The sequence below is a fragment of the Rana temporaria genome, chromosome 2 (genome assembly GCF_905171775.1).
Source record: "Rana temporaria chromosome 2, aRanTem1.1, whole genome shotgun sequence".
Taxonomy (NCBI): Eukaryota; Metazoa; Chordata; class Amphibia; order Anura; family Ranidae; genus Rana; species Rana temporaria.
The window spans coordinates 28,212,321-28,232,734 of NC_053490.1; the positions used below are offsets into that span (position 1 = coordinate 28,212,321).

General features: G+C 45.9%; 1 protein-coding gene across 2 annotated transcripts in view; it reads right to left on the reverse strand.

Annotated features, from left to right (window-relative positions):
* Positions 1–20,414, reverse strand: part of DLG2 (discs large MAGUK scaffold protein 2) — a 2,211,856-nt gene that overhangs the window by 2,178,148 nt on the left and 13,294 nt on the right. For both annotated transcript variants that reach the window (XM_040339977.1, XM_040339976.1), the window contains exon 2: positions 15,358–15,489. In XM_040339977.1, coding sequence (XP_040195911.1) covers positions 15,358–15,489 — 132 coding nt within the window. The remainder of the gene's footprint in view (positions 1–15,357; positions 15,490–20,414) is intronic.

Below are 20,414 nucleotides of genomic sequence, written 5' to 3' on the forward strand. Positions count from 1 at the left end.
AAAAAAAAATCGCTGATCGCCGCCATTACTAGTAAAAAAAAAATATTAAATAAAAATGCCATAAAAATACCCCCTATTTTGTAAACGCTATAACTTTTGCGCAAACCAAATAAACGCTTATTGCTATTTTTTTACGAAAAATATGTAGGAGAATACGTATCGGCCTAAACTGAGGAAAAAAAAATGTTTTTTTTTATATATTTTTTGGGGGATATTTATTATAGCAAAAAGTAAAAAATATTCATTTTTTTTTATAATTGTCGCTCTATTTTTGTTTATAGCGCAAAAACTAAAAACCACAGAGGTGATCAAATACCACCAAAAGAAAGCTCTATTTGTGGGGAAAATTGTGGTGAAACGAAACTCCTTCAGCGCCCCCTGTGGTTAACTCCCAAACTGCAACTGTCATTTTCACAATAAACAATGCAATTTATATTAATTTTTTGCTGTGAAAATGACAATGGTCCCAAAAATGTGTCAAAATTGTCCGAAGTGTCCGCCATAATGTCGCAGTCACGAAAAAAATTGCTGATCGCCGCCATAAGTAGTAAAAAAAAAAAAATTATAAAAATGCAAAAAAACTATCCCCTATTTTGTAAACGCTATAAATTTTGCGCAAACCAATCGATAAGCGCTTATTGCGATTTTTTTTTACCAACAAATAGGTAGAAGAATACGTATCGGCCTAAACTGAGGGAAAATAACGTTTTTTTTATATCTTTTTGGGGGATATTTATTATAGCAAAAAGTAAAAAATATTGCATTTTTTTCAAAATTGTCGCTCTATTTTTGTTTATAGCGCAAAAAATAAAAACCGCAGAGGTGATCAAATACCACCAAAAGAAAGCTCTATTTGTGGGAAAAAAAGGACGTCAATTTTGTTTGGGAGCCACGTCGCACGACCGCGCAATTGTCAGTTAAAGGCGACGCAGTGCAGAATCGCAAAAAGTGCTCTGGTCTTTGACCAGCAATATGGTCTGGGGGTTAAGTGGTTAAAGTAAATTTTTGGCAAACCTGGAAAAATCTTATTTTTAGTGGTATTGATGGGAAAACACAGCAAAGGCATCTGAGCGTTATTTCAGTATTTGGATGTTGCAAAAATAAATAAAGAATAATAATAATAAAAATGAGCCCGGAAAAAGCAGCATAAACATGTACTATCGCTACACATCAAAAAGCAGTGTGCCCCCGGGGGAGATTAATTTTTACGTAATCTTGCGTAAGGGGATTAGAGCTATTTGGGGCACATTAAATCCAAGTCAAACATATAATATTTTATGGAGATCCATTCAAACACAAAACATCGCTATGGTAAACCTCTTTATGTCCACCCGCTAAAGCTGATTAACAAGTTAAAAACAGCAAGCACTTTGTCTAATCAAATAAGCTGTTCCTCGCCAAACCAAATATGCCTCATGCCGAGTTCTGTGCGCTCCATCTGGGTGTATGGGAGCTTCAAAGTCACCCAATTGAAGTCTATAGGACCCTTTCATGGTCACAGGTGCTTTGAAACCTGATTTTTTTTTAACCACTTCAATACCGGGCTTTTATACCCACCTCAATACCAGGCCTATTCTGGCACTTCTCTCCTACATGTACAAATTATCATTCTTTTGCTAGAAAATTACTAAGAACCCCCAAACATTATTTATGTTTTTTTAGCAGACACCCTAGGGCAGTGGTTCTCAACCTGGGGGTCAAATGACAATTTGCCAGTGGTCACCAAACCAGTGTTGACAACCTACCAGATTGAAATTTACTGGCACGACACCCAAAATTTACTGGCGCAGCCACGTTTTTACTGGCATTTCACAAAAGTTACTAAATTTAATTTTTAGGTGCACATTTCAGTATTTAGGCTACAAACAAGTACGCTAGGCAAATAGCAATGTGATTTAAGGTAGATATTAAGGTAAAAAACACAAATTTTTAAGTCACATCACGCCCTGTCTCCATTCCCCCTCTGCCACCAACTCCCCCTGCCTTCACCCCCCTCTGCAGTGCCACAATCTCCCTCTGCCTCCAATCACCCCCTGCCTCCAATCTCCCCCCTGCCTCCATCGTCCCCTGTCTCCACCCCCCTCTGCTGTGCCACCAACAACCCCTGTCTCCATCCCCACCCTCTGCGATGCCACTATCCCCCTCTGCCAGGGGTGGACTGACAACTCATGGGGCCCCCAGGCAATAGAAGATTATGGGGCCCCTGGGCTTACAGCAGTGTTGCCAACCGTCCGTATTTTTACGGACAGTTCGTAAAAACGGGCACTTTTTTCCCCTGTTCGTAAATGTCTGTGGTTGTGGAAATGTGCCAGTAAAAATAGCCGAGATCGGTTCGGCTTGGAGCTGCGCATGGAGATTGGAGGCAGGGGGTGATTAGAGGCAGGGGGTGATGGTGGCAGGGGATGATAGGAGGCATGGGGTGATTGGAGGCACCATAGAGGGGGCTGGTGGCAACGCAGAGGGTGGGGGATGGAGACAAGGGTTGTTGGTGGCACCGCAGAGGGGGATGGAGGCAGGGGTAGATTGTAGGCAGGGGGTGATAGTGGCACCGCAGAGGGCAGGGGCGGACTGACCATTGGGGCACTCGGGCACTGCCCGAGGGCCCCATGCCACTAGGGGGCCCCATCAGGGTTGCCAGGCTCAGTAAAACCAGGGACAGTATGTAAAATCTGTGTTTTTTTTGTTTGTTTTTTACATCTGTCCCTGATATGTCCGAAACCGACATGCTTTTGATGTGAAAATCCCGAGATTTTAGCTGCCCCGCCTCTGCACTGCCTCCTGGCGTGGTGGCCATCTGTAAGCCAGTGTTGCCAACTTACCAGATTGAAATTTACTGGCACAACACCCAAAATTTACTGGCACAGGCACATTTTTACTGACATTTTACAAAAGTTACAAAATTACAGTTTTAAGTGCAAATTTCAGTATTTAGGCTACAAAACAAGTACACTATGCAAATAGTAATGCGATTTAAGGTACATATTAAGGTAAAAAAAAAACATATTTCTGTTATTTTCACTATAATAGTCCATCGGTTTCTGTTCCCCATCACCTCCTGCCACCAGCTCCTGCCCCCACCACCATCACATCCTGACCCCACCAGCTCATGCCACCATCACCTCCTACCAGCTCTTGCCACCATCACCTCCTGCCCCCACCACCTGCACCCACCAGCTCCTGCCATCACCTCCACCACCACGTCCTGCCACAATCACCTCCTGCCACCACCAGCTGTCAGCTCTTACCACCATCACCCCCTGCCACTTCTGCCACCATCACTCCGGCCAGCTCCTGTCCCCACCATCACCTCCTGCCACCATCACCTCCTGCTGTATCCGCAGCTCTTTAACCATGTGATCGGCTGTGTCCAATCACAGCTGATCACATGTAAGCACGGAGATTCCGGTAATCGCCTCTCTTCGCCTCACACTGACAGAGTGTGTGGAGAGGAGAGGCGATCAGCGGCATCTCCTCACAGTGGGACATCTAGGAATGTAATCAGGGCACTGATCATTAGTGCCCGGATTACTGTATAGCAATTTAGTGTCACCAATCAGTGGCCACCACTGCCCACCAGTGGCAGCAATCAGTGCCCATTAGCGATGCCAGTCAGTACTGGCTGTCAGTGCCACCTATCAGTGCTGCCCATCAATGCCCATCACTGCTGTTGATCAATGCCCATCAGTGCCACCCATCAGTACCGCCTATCCGTGCCACCTATCAGTGTCCACCAGTGCCGCCTATCAGTGCCGCCTATTAGTTCCGCCTATTAGTGTGGCATATTAGTGCTTTCTCATCAGTGCCACCTAATCAGTGTCCATAAGTGCCACCTCATCAATGCCCACCAGTTTAGCCTTTGAGGGCCGCCTCATCAGCGCACATCAGTGAAGGCGAAAAATTACTTAGTTACAACATTTACTGACAGAAACGTAGTAAAAAAAAATCTTTTCAAAATATTTGGTCTTCTTTTGGAGGGGGGATAAAAAACCCAGCAGTCATTAAATACCACCAAAAGAAAGCTCTATTTGAGTGAATAAAATTATAAAAAAAAAATTAGGTACAGTGTTACATGACCGCGCTATTCTCAAAGTGCGACAGGCCTGCCCAGGCTGAAAAATGGCCTGGGCAAGAAGGGGGTGTAAGTGCCCAGTAGGCAAATGGTTAAACAGCATATCTGGCGTGTCTCAGCTCACTGATAAGCTCTAAAGCTAAACAACCCCCAAATATTACAACTGCTTTATAGCTACAAAAAAAAATTGTTATAACTTCATCTACATTTGGCTGCTGGTTGTAATAGAATTTTTTATTTTTTTAACAGACAGAGACAACGTGTGAGGAAAGGACTTCCGATAACCGGCAAGTCTGTTTACATGTGAACACAGCTGATCACATGGTAAAGGGCCACTGTGATTGATTGGCCCTTTCCCCCCCGATCTGGTTAAGTCCCTTATAAAGGGAATTCCTTATACTCTGGTTTATAAATGCAGGGATTTGGTGCTGCCAATTACTCAAAGGCTCACCCTATCCATTATTTATTATGATTAGGGCTGTTACTGATTAAAATGTTTGTGTTCGATTAATTGTTTTTTTTATTTTTTTTATCGATCAATCGACCTACTTTTAGCTGATCTCCTTGCAGGCTGATTCCCAGTGCAGCTACCAACCACTGGAAGAATGGATAGCAGGATACAAAAATCACACAAAGGCAGCGCTCGATGGGAATAGCATTAAAACTTTTATAGTCTTCAAGTAGGTAACAAAATAAATATTGCACTGGAGATAAAATCGATGTATCTACATAAACTGTAAAAATGGTGCGAGTAATACCAAACGGTAGCAAAAGCAGTCATAAAAACATGTAGCTAAGTATGATACTGGTATAAAAATGTGTACAACGATACCACTGCTGAATCCAGATGAGGAGAGGTAACATCAGTCCGTCGGCATGTAGATGTCCCGTGAAGGGAACTATCACAAATCCCAGTGGATGGCTGTAGAATCCCAGGTTGATAGAGGGAAGTGTAACAGCCCTTGCGTGTGGCAGATAGTAAGGTCCCGCCGGCATGCAGATATGAAGGCACAGCAAAGGAGCCCTTCAGTCCGTGATGTCACCGGATCTCCGGCGGAACTCCTTGAAGGCCCGGAAGCCGGCGGAGAGGTGAGTACCAATCAAATGAATTTTGATCGATCAAAAAAATTAACCACTTAAGGACCCCTTCACGCCGATATACATCGGCAGAATGGCACGTGCCAGCCGTGCCATTCTGCCGATGTATATCGGCGTGAAGGGGTCCTTAAGTGGTTAATTTTTTGGATCGAAAAAAACTGCTCCCAAACTGCAATTGTCATTTTCACAATAAACAATGCATTTTTAATGCATTTTTTGCTATGAAAATGACAATGGTCCCAAAAATGTGTCAAAATTGTCCGTCATAATGTCGCAGTCACAAAAAAAAAAAAAAAATTGCTGATCGCCGCCATTAGTAGTAAAAAAAAAAATAATTAATAAAAATGCAATAAAACTATCCCCTATTTTGTAAACGCTATAAATTTTGCGCAAACCAATCGATAAACGCTTGTTGAGATTTTTTTTACCAAAAATAGGTAGAAGAATATGTATCGGCCTAAACTGAGGAAAAAAAAGATTTTTTATATGTTTTTGGGGGATATTTATTACAGCAAAAAGTAAAAAATATTGCATTTTTTTCAAAATTGTCGCTCTATTTTTGTTTATACCGCAAAAAATAAAAACTGCAGAGGTGATCAAATACCACCAAAAGAAAGCTCTATTTGTGGGGAAAAAAGGACGCCAATTTTGTTTGGGAGCCACGACGCACGACCGCGCAATTGTCAGTTGAAGCGACGCAGTGCCAAATCGCAAAAACTGGCCGGGTCCTTTAGCTGTCTTAAGTAGTTAAAGATTAATCGAGGAATTAATAGTTAATATCCACAGCCCTAATTATGATTCATATATTATGAAAGGCAACTACAGAATTTGCCACCTGCAGGATTTTCCACCTCCGCCACGCTTTGTAGACCTTGCCCTGACAGTACAGGCTCGCAGCTACCGGCAGTAAAATGAAAAGGATAATGAAAATAAAATAGAGAGGTTTGTGTCTTCGGAGCATCTGCTGCCGTGCCCGGTACAGCCCTGGCGTGCGGTAAATACCATGGCAAACCGAGATGCATCTGTTTCCCTGGCAGGTGCCGTCCTCGGACTTGTGCTGCCAGCGCACTATAAAGATAGAACATTCAGGGACTGTCCCCAATACACAAAGCAGCAAGGAAAGTCCACATAAGCAGTACATGCAGGTGTATGGATATCTATATATAAAACCAAACACTCCCTGTTCTGTTTTCTGTATTTTCACATGAACAGCTAATTTAAGGACAACTAAAGTCAAACTGATATACAGCTAAAACAAATATAAAGGACCCTTTCCAAAATACTTGTAAAAATTGTGACGTATACATACACTTTTGTGATACTACAACCAGGGCTGCTGTTAAAAATCACGGGGCCCCATACAGCCTACCTGGCAGGGCCCCCCCCCCCCCAATATATATAAAAAAAAATAAAAAAAAATACACTAAAATCATTATTAGCAGACACAAACATAACAGAGAACCTGTGTGAATTAGCCCTTCTTATTTGTATTTTACATTAAAAAAAAAATTACATTCACAGTGATAGGGGGGCACACAGGGGAGGGGGGATCCGAACCAGGCAGAACAGGGAAGGGAATCGGTGATCAGTGTCAGAGAAGCAATTACAGGAATGATGCCCATGTGTCTGTGTTTCTCACTGCAGCAGCTGACATCCGGGAGGAGGGGGAAAAACTGTCTTTCAGCTTCTGCAGAGGGCCGCACAGGGCATCCTTCTGTAGCTGCCCCTCCGCCAAACCGCACTAATTCCCCCTGCTGTTTGGGGCCCCCTGTGCGCCCGGGCCCCCTACAGGAGGACTGGTGGTCCCCCCCTATCAGCGGCCCTGACTACAACTAATACAGTGATTGGCTACACAGCATAAGAACAGTGCTTTACTTTTCAGAGATTGCTGTTCTGCTGTGTCACTCCCCCCGCCTACTGCTTGCTTCCATGGGGCAGATCCACAAAGCACTTACGCCGGCGTATATCGAGATGCGCGGCGTAAGTGTAAATATGCGCCGTATCCCCAAAACGAGATACGCCTGAAAACCTGATTTTTCCGACCGACGTAAAAAGATTACACCGGCGCATCGTGGGCGCAAAAATAGGCGCACCATTGTTTTGCTATGCAAATGAGGAAGATACGGCGATCCACAAAAGTATGTTTGTGCGGCGCAGGCTACGCGCTGTGCGCATCAGCTGTATGTCCGGTCTAAAGTTACCCCTCATAAAAGCAGCTTTAACTTTGCACCAGACGTGTGCAGGTCAGCTAAAGCAACACCGTTAGGGACGAGCTGAGCAGCAACACTTGCAGGACAACAATCTGTATGCCAACATGCCAGGGGCATCCATGGTCATAGCTATACCACTGGCTTTAGATGCGCGCAGAAGGAGGAGGGAACGGAGGAGGGCACGGGAGAGGATATACCGCACACGCATAGACGTATTTGGCATGTGTGATTCGGAGGTGTATCGCATCTTCAGATTCACCCCTACTGCCATCCTGGAATGAACCACAACCCTGCAGGATGACATCACCAGCCCAACACCACGCTCACATGCAGTGCAGCCACTAGTCAAGGTACTGGCAACACTGCATTTCCTTGCCAGTGGCTCTTTTCAGCATACAAGTGGAGTTGTGGCTGGGATGGCACAATCCTCCATTAGCAGATGTGTGCACCAGGTTATCCCCGCAATCCTCAGATGCATGGCCAACCAAATCATCAGACCCACCCAGGAGGACCTGCGGGTGAAGGCAATGCGTGATTTCTACAGAATTGCCAGATTCCCCACGCACAGTGGGGGCCATTGATTGCACACATGTGGCACTACAGCCCCCCCGTGAGACAGAGCACATATACCGCAATCGGAAGCACTGGCATTCCATCAACGTACAGGTGATAGTCGATGCCCAATGCCTCATATGGCATGTCCGTGCCAAACACCCAGGGTCCAGCCACGACAGCTACATATACCGTCAGAGACCCATCCCAATGGAATTTGAACAGAACGTGTATGGGGACAGCTGGCTGGTTGGTGAGTGACACGGGGGTCAGGTATGAGTGTCCCCCCCCCCCATGATGCAGACATCACGAGGGGCACATGCACGACTAACATCCTCCTGTCTTTTCCCTTCCAGGTGACTCTGCATATGCACTTGGACCCCATCTCATGACTCCATTCCGGAATCCCCAAACCCCAGGAGAGCAAAGATACAATGAAGCACACGCACGTACCCGTGGAGTGGTGGAACGCACCTTTGGCCTCCTGAAGTCCCGTTTCCGATGCCTGGATAAGTCTGGGGGTACCCTGTTGTATTCCCCAAACTTTGTGTGCCAGATCATCGGTGCATGTTGCGTGCGGCACAACTTCGCCGTGAGAAGGGGCCTGGAGATTGACATACGTGATGACCTGACCCCCGAACCAGACAATCCCCCCCTGACCGAGGGTACCCCGTCTTCTGAGGGAAGAGCAGCCAGGAGACGCCTCGCATTAGGCATCTTTGGACATTAAACACACACATTAATAATGGCACAATGAGAATGCATGCATGCACACCACTGTGGTCCCTAGCACAGACACATCACATCCTCGTCAAATTGGATTAGCACAAGCCCACCATGCAGGACTTGGGAGCAGCAACGCCACGCCAAGGCTCCAATTATGTCACTGTACATTCATACACCATTCACACAGACCTAGGGATCACTTCTCCCTGGTCCTGGGGATCCCTTCTCCATAAAAAATGAGGGTGACACCCCTTTTCCGACAGGAATGTCACCCCCACAATCATACATCATTCACAAACATAAAACAAATCATAATCACAGTAAATTTAAAAAAAAAAAAACATTAAAACACTGAAAACAAAAAAAGACAAAAACTTAACGCCGCTGGCGTGACCCACGCCTGGGACGGCCACGGCCCCGGCCCCGCAGGGGAGACTCATGGGGGGGGGGAAATCAGGGGAAGGAGGAGCATCCCCTGGTCTCTGCCCACCTGGCGGCCTGCTCTCCAAGGCCACGGCTATTCTGCTGAGGCCCACATTCAGGGCTGCCGTGTTGGCCTGGACAGCCTGGGTCAGGGCACGCACATCCTGACCAACGCCTGCTGTGGCAGTCTGCAGGTCGTTTAGACATGTTATGAGAGCCAGTGAGTTACAACTCATGTCCACAACTGACTCCTTGATGGAGGCCAGGCTCTCCTCCATTTGGCCCAAAGTCTGGGTGACCTCACCCAGATGGCGGGTCTGACGGGCCTGGTCCCTTCTTAGATCTGCAGGCAGAACCTCTGCCACCCCCCTGGTCTTCCGGGTCGCCTTCCTGCCTCCAGATGAGGCTTGTGGCCTGGGAGAAGGGGAGACCCCTGGGGGGGAAGCCCTGTTGGGGGAGGAGTGGGAGGGGCTACCCCTGATAGAGGCCTGGCTGCTGCCAGCCCTAGGGGAAGACTCCTCCAAATGGAGCGTGACATCATTCCCTGACATCACCTCCTCCTCCTCAACCTCCTCAGAGGACTCCGGGCTTGCCTGGGGGTCTTCCTCAGCCTGATGTCCGGTGGAGGCTGCGGACTGGCCAGATGGCCCAGCACCCTCCTGCACATCTGTGGATGACACAATACATACACAGGTTGGAGGATCCACACACTTGTCACATATTCCCTCCCCCCCCCCCCACACACATGCTACTCACCAGATAGAAAAAAAACAAAAACACTTACCTGTCCTCACGGCCTCCTCAATGGAGTCAAAGCCAGGCAGCCCCTCCACTTGCTGCCTGTGGAAGCACTGGGCCACCGCACGCTCCTCAGCAGTCAGCCTAATAGTGCATGGTGGTCCCCCTCCAGTGCCCCTGGCATGTGCTGCAATCTTGACCAGCTTCCCACGGACCACACGCCTAAGATCATTGATCTTTTTTCTGATCCCACTGAGGGTCCGGGTCTCACCCCCCAACGCATTGACATCGTCTGCGATGTCCTGCAGTATCTGCCTTCTCCTGGCTGGGGTGGTATTCAGACTCTCAGGGCCATGCAGCAAACGACCAAAGCGGGTAATGGCCCTCACAATAATCTCCTTCTCCCGCAAGGAATAGTTAAGCTTCCTCTTCCTATCAGTCATATTTCCACAACACTCTCCAAAAACAACACCGACACGACACGACACAAACCAACAAACAGCAACAGACAACGGAACAAAAGCACCTTGCTTCAGGAAGGGAAACAAATAGATGTACTTTTGCAATGGAAGGGCGTATGTCTGGGCCTATTTATGCCCTGGGCGTATCTCACTAAGTACGCCGGGCCTAGTTCCTATCTCACGGATTGCGCCGGGCCGAGTTCTGAGCATGCGCAGAGAGGCTCTGACCATAGTCGGCGTCATGCGCATGCGCAGTCCGGCCGGCCCTTCATTTGCATGGGGTCACGGCTCATTTCAATGGAACACGCCCACGTCCTTCCCACTTTCAATTACGCCGGCTTACGCCTCCTAATTTACATTACGCCGGCGCATCGGCGGGCGCAAATACTCTGTGGATACGGTACTTGCCTCTCTAAGTTGAGCCGGCGTAACGTAAATGAGATGCGCTACGCCGGTCTATATATGCGCCGATGTACGTGGATCTGCCCCCATGTTTTTTTGGCTGATACTGAGGTCTCATTACTTCCAACCTGATTTTTCTTGTCCATGCAAGTCCACCAACGCCACCAACCTAGGGTTACCACCTGTCCCGGATTCACCCGGACAGTCCAGGTTTTAAATCATATGTCCGGGTTTTAGGCAGACTGAAACCCAGACACATTCGAACCGGGCTTTAGCTCCCCAAGTAACCAAAAATGGCACACACAAATCTATTGCTATCCAGGAGCTGTGAGCGGCTGTCTGGTGGCAGGTTCGGCATCATTGAAAGACAGGGCGATGATGTCAGCCAGAGCAATTTGGCCACATCCATTGTTCGCTACAGCACACTATGCGCACCTCATTACTGCTCTCCTTAGGGCACCCAAAGATGTCCCAAGCTGCTAAAGTTTCCGGGTTTGGCTTGAAGAAAGTGTGGCAACCCTACCCCAACCCAGCATACAGAACAGACCCTCTCACTGCAAGTTCTAGGCCAATGCTCCCTAGAGGCAGGTCAATATTTCCCTTTACTAGCAGCAACATCCAAAAATCAATAAACTGTTCATATAATATGCAGACACATCTGAGTGTCCAGTTACTGACTTTCCATTTACCACAGTAAGGCCGGATTCACACCATTTTTGGTGCTTTTTGCATTTTGCAGATTTGCACTACAGTCCATATACCATGGTTTCCTATGGAACACGTTCTGTAGTGCAAATCTGCAAAATGCAAAAAGCACTAAAACTGCATAGGTGTAAATCCAGCCTTAGAGCATATCAATCCCAGGAAAGGAATACTGCCAATAAGGGCATATTATTCCAAGTGAATGGATATTCCCAGTAAAATCATATTAATCCCAGTACATGGATATTCCTGGTAACGACATACTAATCCCAGTAAAAGGATATCCCCATAATAGCATATTAATCCCAGTAAAAGGATATTTCTATAAGGACATTTTATTCCCAGTAAGGATATATTAATCCCAGTAAAGGGATAATTCCAGTAAGGGCATGTTCATTCCAATAAAGGGATATTCCCAGTAAAATCATATTAATCCCAGTAAGGGCATATTAATCCCAGTAAATTCATATTCCCAGTAAAGCCATATTAATCCCAGTAAATGGATATTCCCAGTAAGGGCATATTAATCCCAGTAAATGGATATTCCCAGTAAAATCATATTAATCCCAGTAAGGGGATATTAATAGCAGTATAGGGATATTCCCAGTAAAAATGTATTAATCCTAGTAAGGGCAAATCGATCCCAGTAAAGGAATATTCCCAGTAAGAGTACAATAATCCCAGTAAAGGGATATTCTCAGTAAGGGCATATTAATCGCAGTAAAGGGATTAATCCCAGTAAGGGCATATTAATTCCAGTATAGGGATATTCCCCCAGTATGGGAATATTAATCCCAGTAAAGGGATATTCACAGTAAAGGGAAATTAATCTCAGTAAAGGACATATTAATGACCACCAAAAGTGTTTATTATTGATCATTATTGATTTCTAACCAACTCATCTAATGATTAGGGTATCTTATTATTGTTATTATTATTATTATTATTACTACTATTATTATTATTACTATTTATATTATTTTATACTTTTTGACAATTCCATCCCATTATTACAATCCGTACCATCCCAGGGGCTTTCTTCTCCTCCAAATTTCCATCTAATGAAGGTACAACATTTAGCAACTTATTGCTACACTTAGAGGTGCCTCTTTTCTCTTTTATACCCTGTAAAAAAAATGCTTTGATATACAAGTGCTTTGGATTACAAGCGTGTTTCTGGAACAAATTATGCTCGCAAACCAAGGTTTTACTGTACACTTATTGTGATTTTAATTTTTTTACCAAAAATATGTAGAAGAATACGTATCGGCCTAAACTGAGAAAGAAATATTTTTTATATATATATATATATATATATATATATATATATATATATATATATATATATATATATTTTTGGGGGATATTGATTATAGCAAAAAAGTAAAAAATATAGATTTTTTTCTAAATTTTCGCTCTTTATTTGTTTATATCGCAAACAATAAAAACCACAAAGGTGATCAAATACCACCAAAAGAAAGCTCCATTTGTGGGAAAAAATGTCGTCAATTTTGTTTTGGTACAACAACGCAGGACCACGCAATTGTCAGTTAAAGCGACGCACTAGTGCCATATCGCAAAAAGTGCTCTGGCCAGGAAAGGGGGTAGATTCTTCCGGGGCTGAAGCGGTTAAACTATAAGAAACATTTCTCATTAGTGGTTTTATCTTTAGAAGTCCTCAATGCTATAGAGATACATACACCCCCCCCCCCCCCCCCCACTGGCTTCAATGGCAGGCGGACAAATACCAATAAAGTAAATGAAAAGTAAGGACAGGACAGCGAGGATTTCCCAAAAATTTGGCAGAGCCTTATGCCGCATACACATGATCGGAATTTCCGATGGAAAAAGTCAGACGGACTTTTTCCATAGGAAATTCCGACCGTGTGTATGCCTCATCGGAGAAATTCCATTGGAAATTCCGATGAATTCCATCGGAGTTTAAATATAGAACATGTTTTATTTTACTCCGATGGAATTCGTTGGAATTCCGATGAGCTTTTGGTCGGGCAAATGCCTGATCGTGTGTACGCGGCATTAGGCCCCTTCCACACTGGGTCGGGAGGTGCGGTGGCGGTAAAGCACCGCTATTTTTAGCGGCACTTTACCGTTGGAATTACGGCGCTATTCAACCGCTAGCTGTGCCGTTTTACCCCCCGCTAGCGGCCGGAAAAGGGTTAATACCGCCAGCAATGCGCCTCTGCAGAGGCGCATTGCTGGCGGTATAGCCGCGGTTTCCCATTGCTTTCAATGGGAATGAGCGGTGGAGGAGCGGTAAACACACCGCTCCTTCACCGCTCCAAAGATGTGGCTAGCAGGACTTTTGGAGCGGTCCTGCTAGAGCACCGCTCCAGTGTGAAAGCACTCAGGACTTTCACACTGGAGAAACAGCAGCGCCGCTGTTTCAGGTCGGTTTGCAGGCGCTTTTTTTAGCGCAATAGCGCCTGCAAACCGCCCCAGTGTGAAAGGGGTCTTAGTGGCACCAGGCAGGCCGCACAGTAGGGATCTCCAGACCGAGGTTTCAAAGGTAAATAAGAACTATATTGAAAATGAAATGGCGAATTGCGCATGCGCAAAATCGAGAGGTGCATGCATCTCTCCTAAGCTTATCCTGGAAGAGTTATGGATCGGGCTTCACATGCCCATAATCATGATGGCAGGGCAGCCATCACAAATTTTGGGGCTCCTTACACAGCTTTAGCTGGAGCAGAGAACCGGGGGGGGGGGGGGGGGCTGTTAAAGAAAAGCAAGTGTAATCTCTTCTCTCCTGACGCGAGATAATAAGTGTAATGCAAAAAAATAAAAAAAAGGAAGGGGGGCCGGCCGGGCCTGTAAGGGGCCCTGGGGACCATTGGGCTGCTTACAAGTGTAATGCAAAAAATAAATAAATAAAAAACGAGAGGGAGGGGCAGCTGGGCCTGTAAGGTGCACTGGGGACCATCGGGCCCCTTACAGGTGTAATGCAAAAAAAAAATTAAATGATTTAATTTTTTTTTTAATAAATTAAAAAAAAAAAAAAACAGAGGGGGGGCAGCCGGGCCCCTTACAGGTGTAATGCAAAAAAAATTGTTAATTTTTTTTTAATAAATACAAAAAAACGGAGGGGGGCCAGCCGGGCCCCTGGGGACCATCGGGCACCTTACAGGTGTAATACAAAAAAAAAAAAATATATTATAAAAAAATGTTTTTATTAAAAAAAAAAAAAAAAAAAAACAGAGGGGGGCCAGCCGGGCTCATGGGGACCATCGGGCCCCTTACAGGTGTAATGCCTGTACCCCCTGATGGCGGCCCTGCATGATGGAAACGGCCACACCAGGAGGGACAAACCTGTGAGTGTTAAAATTATCTGTTAGCAATATCGATCATTAACTATGTATAATCGTTTTTTTTATGTAATAATGGATTATGTAAAACAGAAAAAAATTGCGCATACCATATGTGAAAAATATATATGTGAAAAGCTGCGACTCAAAAATGCTATACAACATCAAAAATACATAGGAAAAAGGAGTGGAGTCGCTCTGTATAAATCAGGACAAAGAATTGCTTATTATCCAATAAGGTAACATGGACACAATACAAAGTAAATATCCAATCAGCATACAGTGAATATCATATAAAAACACAAAATGTATGTAAAATTGAAATATTAAAAAATTGAAAAGTGAAAAAATAATAAAGCAAAGTCCAATAATAGACGAAGGCAAGGATAGTGAGCCCAAAGTGTAAATGGATCCACACACGGTGCAGTTGATGACAATGGATTATGCTAGGATACTCCGCTTTAAGCGCATTTATTACACTTCTTTTCTCCTGCAAGGAGAAAGGCGTTCAGAGGCTTCAGGGTTTACATACACTTAAATACATGAACAAAAATATCAAACAAACGTTATAAAGTTGCTGGACATTTCCTTGGCCTCTCCACAAAGGTTGGAAGATCTGTGCAGTAGTGGACAGGAACATAGAAGGTACCTACCTATCAATGCTTGGAATAAGTGGCTTTTGAACATAGAGATGACCTTCTCAATGGCCAGGCGTAGCTGCCTCTCACTTGGGTCCTGTAACTTGCTGCAGTAATCCTCTAGTAGTGACAACGCTCGCTCTGTATCTGTAGGAAAAGGAGCACAGGGGACACAATTATAACAATTCTTTAGCAGTAATCCTTGTAGCTGTTCTCCAGCCTTCCCTTCAGTCTTGCACAGTTGTACCGGCTCCTCTCCTAGACTGAAAATCAGTGGTGTATTTAGGTTTTGTGCTGCCCTAGGCCTGACTAATTTAAATATGACCCACCCCTTCCTGTCAAGGTCACACCCTTTTCTTTTTAAGACCCGCCCTGAAATTTTTGAGTGGGGACACTAGTTCTTAGGGCCTGGGAGGGCATTGGATTCCCTTCATTTGTACAGATTTCCTCTCACTTCCTGTTTGGCTATGGGGCAGGAAGTGAAGGGAAATCTCTGCAATGGGACAGGGACAGTGGCGGTTCGTTGGGGGCGCCGCCCCCTCTGGCTCTCACCGCCACTGAGTCTAATAACATAGATTCATGCATTGCACGAATCTATGTTATTGTCGCTGCTGCCGCTGTTCTATTCAGATGGCCGGACATGAGGTGCCGACCATCTGAATAACGGCAGCTGGTTGGCTGTACGGAAGTGCCTATCAGAACCAGCGGCTCTGATAGGCTTTCCGAGTACAGCCCTCGGGTCCCCGGAAGCTTATCCTCGGAACGCACGGGGGTGCGTTCCTTGGATAAGACTGACAGGCGTCTCAGGTTGGCCGGTTCTGGCTACCGGTAACCTGATTGGCTGAAGCGTCATCGAGGGCGGGAGAAGACATCGAGGTTCAAGGACGTGGATGGCTGACTCCAGTAAAGGTAAGTGCCGGGTGGGGGGGGGAAAGGGGCATTTTACAGGGCACAGCGGCGACGAAGGGCACAGTGACATCAATGGGCACAGTGGGGACAATGGGCACAGTGGGGACAATTGGCACAGCGGCATGAATGGGCACAGTGGCGACAATTAAAGGGCATAGTGACATCAATGTGCACAGTGGCGACAATGGGCACAGTGGCAACAATTAAAGGGCACAGTGGTGACAATTGGCACAGTGGCGACAATTGATGGCACAGTGGCTGTGTTTGATGGCATGGCACAGTGGCTGCGTTTGATGGCATGGCACAGTGGCTGCGTTTGATGGCATGGCACAGTGGCTGCGTTTAATGGCATGGCACAGTGGTTTGAATTGATGGCACAGTGGCTGCGTTTGATGGTATAGCATAGTGACTGCATTTGATGGCATGGAACAGTGGTGACAATTCATGGCACAGTGGCTGCGTTTGATGGCATGGAACAGTGGTGACAATTGATGGCACAGTGGCTGCGTTTGATGGCATGGAACAGTGGTGACAATTGATGGCACAGTGGCTGCGTTTGATGGCATGGAACAGTGGTGACAATTGATGGCACAGTGGCTGCGTTTGATGGCATGGAACAGTGGTGACAATTGATGGCACAGTGGCTGCGTTTGAAGGCATGGAACAGTGGTGACAATTGTTGGCACAGTTGCTGCATTTGATGGGCACAGTAAGGATTCCCGTTTGCGCCCCCCCCCCCCCCAAAAAATTTTGAGCACCAGCCGCCACTGGACCGGGATGGTAAAAAATAAACTGACAGGGACTATAACCCTCCCTTTCTCTATTCAAAAATGAAAAAAAAGTGTTACCTATAGTTCTACTTTAAGCACAAATTTCTGATAATTTTATGGAGAGGACTAAGAAGATATAACCATGCCAATGGTGCAGCAGAAAACATATAGCACAGTGAGGAAGGTTTGCGGTCCAGGATGATAGGACAGTCAAAATAAGAAGCAGCTTGTGTTACACTAACAGTGTAGCGCAAGTCGTCGGGGACTCTTTCCGTGCTGCCCCCCTGCAAAGTGCTGCCCTAGGCCTGGGCCTTGTTGGCCTAGGCCAGGATACACCATTGCTGAAAATGCTTACTCTGATTTCACTGCACACTGTGAGCTTCTCACAATGTGCATTAGAAGAAGCAGTAGCAAGTTAGTGTATCTAGAGCTCACCTCATCTCCTGGCTAGAGGAATTCCAGCATCATCTAACCCAGGGATGCCCAATATTTCTAAATAAAGGACCGGTTTACTGTCCTTCAGACTGTAGGGGCAGCGGACTGAAGTCAGGGAGAGCAGAAAATGCCTCAGAGGGAGGGGAGAGTGTCTCAGACATGGTGGTCAGTGGGCGTAAAAATATTACAAAGCTCCTGTGGTCGTTTGTGTCATTGGAAGGAATAGTGTCCCATCATTGGTGTCAGTGGAAGGAATAGTGTCCCATCATTGGTGTCAGTGGAAGGAATAGTGTCCCATCATTGGTGTCAATGGGAGAAACAGTGCCCCATTGTTTGTGTCAGTGGGAGAAACAGTGTCCCATTGTTGGAGTCAGTGCCCTATTGTTGGTGTCAGTGGAAGGAATAGTGCTCCATCGTTGGTGTCAATGGGAGAAACAGTGCCCTATTGTTGGTGTCAGTAGAAGGAATGGTGCTCCATCATTGGTGTCAGTGGAATGAATAATGTCCCATCATTGGTGTCAATGGGAAAAACAGTGCCCCATTGTTGGAGTCAGTGGAAGGAATAATGCCCCATCTGTGGTGATCTGACCAGTAACACACCTCCTGAGAGTGCCCCCACTGACAGGTCAAATTGCATGACAAGTCGCAAACCTATTGTTGGCAATGGCACTGTTCAAATCGGTGCGATGCCAACTTTGCGGTGGCACATCGATTTGAAAAAGTTGTTCCTGTACTACTTTTGGTGATTTTAGGTGCGTCTTACATTGTGCATGAAGCCGCACAGATGTCTTCCAAGTCGCACTTGAAATTGCACTGACATGCGGCTTTGAAATCGTGCGATTTCAGATGAAGTCACACGCAGTGTCCATTTTGACGTCCAATTTCAATTTAGTTTTAGTCGTAGTCTTTTGACTAAAATGCCATTTTAGTTTTAGTCATATTGCATTATTTAAAGTGGAAGTTCACCCGAAAAGTTAATTTTTACCTTAGATTGAGGCTCATTTTGTGAAGGGGAATCGGGTAGTTTTTTTTTAAAACCTAAGCAGTACTTACAGTTTTAGAGAGCAATCTTCTCCGCCGCTTACGGGTATGGGCTGCGGGACTGGGCGTTCCTATTTGATTGACAGGCTTCCGACTGTCGCATCCATCGCGTCACGATTTTCCGAAAGTAGCCGAACGTCGGTGCGCAGGCGCCGTATAGAGTCGCACCGACGTTCGGCTTCTTTCGGCTACTCGTGACGCGATGTATGCGACCGTCGGAAGCCTGTCAATCAAATAGGAACGCCCAGTCCCGAAGACCATACCCGGCAGCGACGGAGAAGATCGCTCTCTACAACGGTAAGTACGGCTTAGATTTAAAAAAAACATCCGATTCCCCTTCACAAAATGAGCCTCAATCTAATGTTAAAAAAAAAAATTCGGGTGAACTCCCGCTTTAAGCATTTCTCTAGAATTTCCAAACTCATTCTATACTCCTGGACTAAAAGACTAATAATATGTTTATTATTTATGGCCTTAAAGCGGAGGTTCCGCCAATTTTATTTATTTAAGTCAGCAGCTACAAATACTGCAGCTGCTGACTTTTAACAATGGACACTTACCTATCCAACGTGCCCGCGATGTCAGCAGCCGAGGCCGAGCAATCGCTCGGTCCTCGGCTGCTTCTGCCGCCATCCTCGGTGAGGGAATCAGGAAGTGAAGCCTGACGGCTTCACTGCCCGCTTCCCTACTGCGCATGCGCGAGGATCGCGGCGCGCCATTACTGGTCCCCGCTCTCTCCTGGAAACAGTGTTTCCCAGAAGACAGCGGGGGGGGGGGGAGTGACGTCACAGGCTGGATTCCCTGCGGGGATCAGACCCGGAAGTGGTGCAGATACCTGTCTCAGACAGGTATCTGCACCCCCCTACTCCCTGAAAGGTACCAAATGTGTCACCGGAGGGGGGGGGAGGGATCCAAAAAGCGGAGGTTCACTTTTTGTGTGAACCTCCGCTTCAAGGTTTGAACCTGCAATAAAGACACAGATTTGGCCGTTGCAATATATAACGTCTTTACAAATAAAACAAAGTTTCATAAACAAAAATATTGTTTTTTGACAAACAAAAGGGCAACTTTAACCACTTCATTACTGGGCACTTAAACCCCCTTCCTGCCCAGACCAATTTTCAGCTTTCAGCGCTGACGCATTTTGAATGACAATTGCGCGGTCATACAACACTGTACCCAAATTATATTTTTATCATTTAAATTTTGAAAAAAAAACACAATTTTTTACTTGTTGTTATAATAATATCCCATTTTTTTTCTAAAAAAAATACTATTTTTTTTCTCGGTTTAGGCCGATACGTATTCTTCTACATATTTTTTGTAAAAAAAAAATCGCAATAAGCGTATATTGATTGGTTTGCGCAAAAGTTATAGCGCCTACAAAATAGGTGATAGATTAATGAATTTTTTTTTTTACTAGTAATGGCGGCGATCTGCGTTTTTTTTCTTTTTTTTTGTCAGGCCTGCGATATTGCGGCGGACATATCGGACACGTTTGACACTATTTTGGGACCATTCACATTTACACAGCGAACAGTGCTAAAAAATGCATTGATTACTGTATAAATGTGACTGGCAGTGAAGGGGTTAACTCTAGGGGGTGAGGAAGGGGTTAAATGTGTAAACTGGGAGTGATTCTAACTATGTGTGGAGGGGGACTGACTGGGGGAGGTGACCGATGCTGTGTCCCTTAGTACAAGGGACACAGATCGGTCTCCTCTCTCCCTGACAGGACGTGGATCTCTGTGTTTACACACAGAGCCCCACGTCCCTGCTGTCACCGCAGATCGCTGAAACCTGGTGGACATCGCGGCCGCCAGGCACGTGCATCGGCTTCTCAGCGATTCGCCGGGCACAGTGTTTCCCCGCTGCGCACCCGGAGAATGTAACTAGCAGGATGTTCAGGGACGTCCA